At 50.5% G+C, this 7237-nt stretch overlaps 1 protein-coding gene across 1 annotated transcript in view; it reads right to left on the bottom strand.

Annotated features, from left to right (window-relative positions):
- The window catches only part of ADAMTS17 (ADAM metallopeptidase with thrombospondin type 1 motif 17), a gene marked incomplete at its 5' end in the record, with an annotated part of 284197 nt that overhangs the window by 12261 nt on the left and 264699 nt on the right, over nt 1-7237 (bottom strand). Inside the window, one exon of the mRNA XM_019637849.1 lies at nt 1148-1352. Within this exon, the coding sequence (XP_019493394.1) occupies nt 1148-1352 (205 nt within the window). The remainder of the gene's footprint in view (nt 1-1147; nt 1353-7237) is intronic.

Consider the following 7237-nt stretch of genomic DNA (forward strand, 5'->3'; position numbering starts at 1 on the left):
ATCTGATTAAAGCATAAATCTTGTTGGGATCAAGAGCCAAGTGATCAAGGCCCTAAGGCTCATGGGAGGTGGGGGAGGGGAGAGAGACAGCTTACCTGCCCCTACTGCTCCAGCAAGTATCCCCCACCCAAAAAAAGCTCCCTTGAATGTTAAACTTACAAACATAAGTACCTATAAATTAAAAAAAAGTTTTTTTTGAACTCTCTTCTTTTCTTAAATTATCATAAAGGGTGGGTTACAGACTCGGGTCTTTAAATGGTTACAAGTCAAGATCTGTCTGAAAAGTAAACTCAGCTTTAAAACAGCCAAGGGCAGACATTTCGTTCATTAAGAATGGGCTGAATACTTTCTGATTCAAAATAATTCCAACTGTTTGGCAATCAAAACAAACCTTAAAAATATTTTCCACACTGAAGACTGTCTTGGATTTAGCCATTCTGACTTTTCTAGAACACATCTGATGGAGGACCTAAGGAGAGTTGGCCCTTTATTCAGCTTTTTTTTTGGTTGTTTGTTCTATAGCCAAACAATCAGAATCATTAATGCAGAGTCAAAGGATGACATTACCCAAGATAAAAACGTTATTTCCAGGATCAGTCTTCAAAGTTTAAAACTTTCCAAAATGGTTTATGGCATGAGATTTATAACTCGGACTTACTCGGACTTGCACAGTAAAAGCCATCCCTCCTAGCATCCGCCTGCCTCCTGCAATTTACAAAGACTGCCTCAGAGTTCAAAGGTGGTTCTTTGAAACCACCTTCCCAATCTGACCACACTATAGTTTAAATATGCCCAAAGGATATTAAAAGTTGGTCTATCTATCTGCCTACCTAGCTACCTATTCATCCATCCTTCTATATTTACATAAGAATTTTCATAGGAAATGGGCCTAAAAGTACTGTGGTATAGATGATCAAAAACACATTATCCATATTTTTTAGTCATGTTGTTATCTCGAATGGAATTTAACAATATGTGAGCTAGAATACAGCTTTGAGTTGATCCGGGGGCTGGCAAGGACTGTGATATGTGGGGACATGTTGCAAACACAATGGAGGGAATCCCACAATGTTGGGGTCCCTGTGGACAAGGCCCAGAGGACCCAGTCAGTGGTGCTTTCACCACTGGCGGCAGCCCAGGCACCCACCTGTGACCACTCAGATGCCTCCCAGATGGACAGGCAGTCCTGGCCTTCACAGCTCTGCACTGGCGCTGGCCGGGGGCCCGGGCAATAGAGGGGCCGTGTGGCGACGTGTGTGCCATTCTGTAGCTGGTACATACAGGTCACCTCCCGATGCTGAATGCCCTTCTCACAGGTCGCTGAGCAGGGGCTCCATGGGCCAGCCATCCACCTGCCAAGAAGAAAGACAATGAGAGGATAACTGGATGGAGAGGCCATCTTAATGGAATCTCAGGCCTATAGTGCAAGGGGGCAGACAGATGTAGGAAGCTTTGCAATCAACTTTGGAAATAATTCCAGGGCATCAGAGCAGAGGGAGCAGGCTGAGTTGAGTTGTTCAATGGCCTACTCAATACAGAAATATTTCTGCGCACAACATATGAAATTATTGTTCCCAATGGGTCACCCTCCACCCTCCTTGTAGCGGGATTACGTTTCCCACCCGTTGCCTTGTGACAAGCTCTGTTCAATAGGGTGTGAGTGGACCTGAAGCCGGCCATGTCCAGCAGAAGCTCTGAGTGCGAGTATGGGTTTGGCTCTGCCTCTCTCGGTCTCCTGCCCCTGCCAGGAGAGCAGTAGGTCCCAATGCGGGGACGCTCTCTGTAACGACACAACACTGCTGTGAGCCACTGACACTGTAGGCCTGTTTGTCACTGAAACAAAAGCTGACTGCTACAGCCCTCAACAAAAGCACCCCAGGGCCCACCTGAACACACCAGGACCAGGTACTTGCTGCTTTCCAAAGAGGGGAGTGCCCTCCTGAGTGAGGACCATCACTGTTGAGAAGGCAACTTGTGGGCTGTGGGAAGACCAAGCTGTTGAGGCTGTCGGCTGTCGGTTTGAAAGCGTTCCACTAAAACATCACTTATCTGCCTAATACTTGCACGACCACAATTCTCTCTGAGTCTCTGTTGGCCTCAGGGTGTTGGAAGGAAGCTGAGAAGACACTAGCACTCTCTCCTACTCTGGTCCCTGCATGAGCCTCAAACACGCCTAGCTCCCAGGAGCTCACCACTCGACAAACCGGCTCAGTCCAGATGGTCAGCTCTGATAACCATTCAATTCTTCCTCATCAGTCAAAACGGTCCCAAGTTTCACCTGCAGCCAAATCTGATCATGCCATTCCACTGTTTAGAAACGTCTGAGGTGTCCTCCCACTGGGGGGTTCCTTTAAGGGGACACCGATGGCGCCAACCTCCTCTCCCTCTCCAGTTCCAACTCATTCACCCATCCAGACATGGCTTATTCAGTGAGGGCTTCCCACGTGCCAGGCACTGTTCTAGGTTCTCATGATGAGGCAGTGACCAAAACAAAGCCCTCCCTCTGCCTCTTACCATTCTAACAGGCACAGATAGTACATCAATGAACAATAGATACAGGATATAACATAATATAATAGAGCACACAGAACCAGCCAGCGGATCAGTGTCCGAGGCTCGCTGCCCAGGCAGGGGTGAATACAGAGCTGTGGGGGCCATCGGAGACACGTATGGGACATCATGCTGATATGCTGAACGTCAGAGTAAAATGCCATTCATTCCATGTCCAGTAATTGGGAAGGGAACTACAGTTCCCTAAAACCATTTTACTACGATTACAACTTAAGCCTCATTTTGTTTTTTTCACCTATGCCCCCTAAAACAACCTTAAGAGTGATCTTTATTAGCCAAGTTTGATTTAGCAGCTCTTCTTAAAGGCAATAAAACTGTAATTCTTGAGGAAGCCACCGTTAACACTTCCCTAATTCGGGACCCCCGTCCCCTTTCCTCTGGAGTCAAGGGCCTTGACTCCTTTCCTCTCCATCACAGACTCAGGTTCTCTGCACACACTTGGANAGTTTGGAAAGAAAATGAATCTGCCTGGTTAGACTGGGACCGCCTCCTTGACTTGAGGCCCATGGGGAGAGCCTAGGCCACCGGGCAGGACGGAGGCACGGGCACGCCGGACTTACCTTGGACCAGTCCCCGGTTTTCCACTCATAGCAGCCGGAATAGTCTTCGCACGTCTCCTCGGCTTTCGGCCTCGTGGACGCATCACATTTTCCCTGTGAGTTGGTGCATGTCACAGTTCGCTTCTGGGTCCCTTGACCACAGTTGGCGGAACACTGCAAGACACCGTGTGAATATTAAATCCAGTCCAATTCAGCTCAAGTCCCTCAACACCTAGTAAGTCCCTACGCAGTGCCAGACCCAGAGCTGAGGATGTGAGGACGAGGGTGCCATGTTTGTCGTTAAGGCCTCTTGGTTTGCTAGAGCCTTCTGCACAGGGTCCCAGCTGGGACTCCCGCCAAGTGGCAGGTGATGGGGGAGGGTCACAGGAGTCAGGAGTGGGCAGAACTCAGAGTACCCGGGAGGTCAAGGTAGGGGAGTGGAATTTAGGTCCAAAGACCAATGCCGCAGGTGAGTTCAAGGGCAAATGCTGGTGGGTCTATGGGAACAGGAAGAGGACCAGGTGGACAGGTGAGGACACTGAAGCAGAAGAGTCTCAGGCCCCGGCTCCTCCCAGCTGGCCTCTAGGTACGCAGCCTGTGCCAGGGCCAGGCTGGGGCAAAGGCGCCTGTTCCGGGTGGAAAAGGGAAGAAGCAAAGCAACACCATATGTGACTCTCACACAAAGGCAGCTGGGGAGCCCAGTCAGGGAGCTTCAATGACGATTTTAATGTGGCCACCAAGGATGGTCACAGAGCAATGTTCCCTGCAGTATGTCACTTCCTGGAAGACATGGCGAGGGGAGGGGACCTGGGTAGGGACTGAAGGGTGATGGATGATGTGCCAGCCCTGAGAGTTCAAGGTGCCCACGCCCTCCCGCTGAACTGACACGTCGGGAAGCCCTGTCCTCACAGTGGAAGCAACCATGGAACTCATGGAGATGGTGGGCTGAAGGCTGCAGTCTGCCAAGCTGTGCAGACACCGTGAGATGCACGCAGGCCGCCCGAGAGAGTCTGAGGGCGATTTCCTCCAAGCGGCTGCGTCCCAGTGCTATCATGGGGAGTGCTCAGGGCCCAAGGGGCACAAATGGAACCCCAACACCTTTAACTTCCGTTTTCATACTTGCTTCATTGACCTAAAACACGGGTGGCTACAGCAGTGAGTACTTTTTCAGCTATAACAACCTTGACTTCTGAAAAAATGCATAGAAAGGACAAATGTTATTCTTGATATTTCTTGATAATTAACATTTATCCCAAAATGTTATCTAGCTTTATTTTTCTTATAAATTTAATTTAGCTCTCTGTCTGAAGGTCCTACTAGGTTTCTCTCTCTCTCTCTCTCTCTCTCTCTCCCCCCTCCATCTCTCCCATCTCTCTCCTTCGCCCTCTCCCTCTCTCCTTCCTTTCTCCTCCCTCTCTTTCTTGAGGCTAATTCAGACTGGCTTGTTTTAGAACAAATATACCTACTTCAGAACTGGCTGTGGTGTCACCTGGGGGAGCTGGGAGAGCACACGTATTTGATCCTGAGTGCGGAGTGAGGGTCAGGTTTAATGGGACCTCAGATACAAGGTCAGCCTATGGCAGGCTTTGGCCACAGGACTGCCTGGGCAGGCTGGGTGGGGGCCAGGAGGGCTGCTGGGAGCCCTGGGTTACGATGTGGAAGGGTAATCCCCTGCTTCTCTGTGTGGTAATGCTCCTGGACCATTTCCTCAGCTCTGTCCTCATCATGACTCATGGGCATCTCCCTAATACCAATGCTCACACCACTGGCTCTTTTCAGTGATGAGCCTCCTCACCACTTCTGCCTGAGTGTCTGCTTTGTCTGACTCTATTCTGCATTCCTTGTCCCTTATCCTTGAATTTCAAACATGGAATGTCTAGCCTATTTCTTGATCACACCATGGCTGGGTCCTTTTGACCAGCAGCCCATGGGCCTGGGTGGCCTCGGACTGGACCTACGAGGATGATGTTTAGTTTCTCTGTTGGCTTCTGCTTGGAAGCCGAGGGGAGGGGACAGTCACCACCTTTTGCTTCCTTCTTGATATTTGCTCTTCATTCTAACAAANGCCCTCCTCGGGGGCCCCACTCCTCCACAGCCACTGGGCCTCTGAGCAGGGAGGAACCAGATCTGTCATCACACAGAGGCCCGACCCTAAGGACAGGCTCCACCACGGTGGTGAGGATGCCCGTCTCCTCCCTTCTCCCAGCTGTAAAATCACGACTCTAAATAACACCAGATCCCAAAGGGATGTTTGGAGAATATGCGAAAGGAGGTTGTAAAAATCTCGGGAAGAGGAAAATGCTACGGGGCCCAGGCGGGACCCCTCCACAGGCTCTGGAGTGAGCAGGGGACCAAGTTGGGGTGACGCGGTGTGAGGACCAGCCCTTACTGTGCAGTGTGACGGCCCCGTGCTCTCTCTCTGAGCCCTTCTGAGGGGCCAGCCTGCCTCAGGCAGGTCTGGGTAACAGAATGAGAGAGACAGCAGGGTGGGGGGCGGGGAGAGAACACTCCTACAGTAACTCCATTTTCTGCTTGTGTCCGAAAGGCACTTGGCTGGTGAAATAGCCAAAGCTCTTCAAAAGCATTTTTAATGAATTTCCCTGACTTGGCATAAGCAATGCAAACCTCAGAAGCTGTCGAGACCTGAAATAGCAGGTTTAAACAATAGTGAAAATCCCCACTGTCTACGCTCCAGCCTTGAACCTGGAAATGCTTTTTTAAACACACACACACACACACACACACACACACACACACACACACACACACAGCCACAGACGTGCACACACCCCTCCCTCTTCATCTCATGCTCCCTTTCAAGCTGCTTTTCCTTCTTGTCCTCAGCCATGGCTTCAGGCTTCCCCTCATCTCTCTGAATTTGCAGCCTGCTGACCTAGAGAGTCTGGTGAGGACATTATAGCTGAGGTGACCCCCGATGACTTGGGCTGCTTATCCCAAGAGCTCTTGACTCTGGTGGGCGAGCCTGGAGCTTGGAGCACGGAGACTGCAGGGGCCGCTCTTACTGACTGTCCAGTTTGGTAACTTGGTCATCCCATCAGCGGCTGTCTCAAAGGCCCTCCACCCCTCTCAGAGCCTCACGGAGGAGCCTCGATTCCCAGGGGTTATGACCCTGGCTGGAGGGCCTGGTGCCGGGAGGCGCAGGGTACACAGCAAAGAGGAAACAAGGCCAGGTGACCCCAGACCTGAACTGACCACACCTCACCTCTGCTTCCTGCCCAAGGTCACCTGGGACCACAAGAATCACCTTTCCATGGGACAGGGTGCATTTAGTGTTTGACCCCTAGGACCCTTCTAACTCCCGGCTCTAATGACAGCTTTATTCCATCCACACCTGGACAGCTGCAGGCGATGTCATTCTGCCTGTCACCATGTTGGGCTGGCTCCCCTCCATGTCCTCTGGACTCTCAGTGGCCTATCAGGCACAACAGACCTATCGAGTCTGGACAATTCTGCCACGGGACATTCACAAATGTTTTCTAATCAGAACCCAAACTGTTGCTAGCCCGCCTACATTTCCTGGACTTTGGGGACACATCGGTGGCCTTTCTCAAGCTGGATATGCTTGGATAGGAGACCACATTTCTCGGTGTGGCTCTACAAAGGGCTGGGCAGCCTTACTGATAAAAGAGGTTAGAAGTCCTGGGAGCTGTGCCTCTCAACATGTAACACTGGATGGTAGGCTTGAGACAGGGAACAGGCTTAGATGTCCCATATGAAAGCACCTTGAATGCTCTGAGCATCTCTGAGACATAGGCAGGGCCAGCGTTCATGATTTCCAATTTGGAGAAAAAGAGACTGAGGATCAGAGAGGCTAAGACTCATTAAACGGTGAACCAGAGATATAAGTCAGCCTTGGAATGCCTCTATCCCAGGACTCCGGGGTTCTGATGGCATATTTCTTTTGCAAGAGCCTTCATGTCAAGTCTCCCCTCCAATCAAAGATTCTTCCTGGCAGCTCCCTGCTAAGCTTTATTACATTTCTATGATTGATTTTGGGAGTTGATTGATTTTGGACTGTTGGCCTCCATTCTATGGCTTTGGTCCGATTTTCTGATCCAGGAGTAAATAGGAAGGAGGTGTTTTTGGTCTTTCTCAAATTCACCGTT

Source organism: Hipposideros armiger, unplaced genomic scaffold (assembly GCF_001890085.2).
Source record: "Hipposideros armiger isolate ML-2016 unplaced genomic scaffold, ASM189008v1 scaffold_35, whole genome shotgun sequence".
In the NCBI taxonomy this organism is placed as follows: Eukaryota; Metazoa; Chordata; class Mammalia; order Chiroptera; family Hipposideridae; genus Hipposideros; species Hipposideros armiger.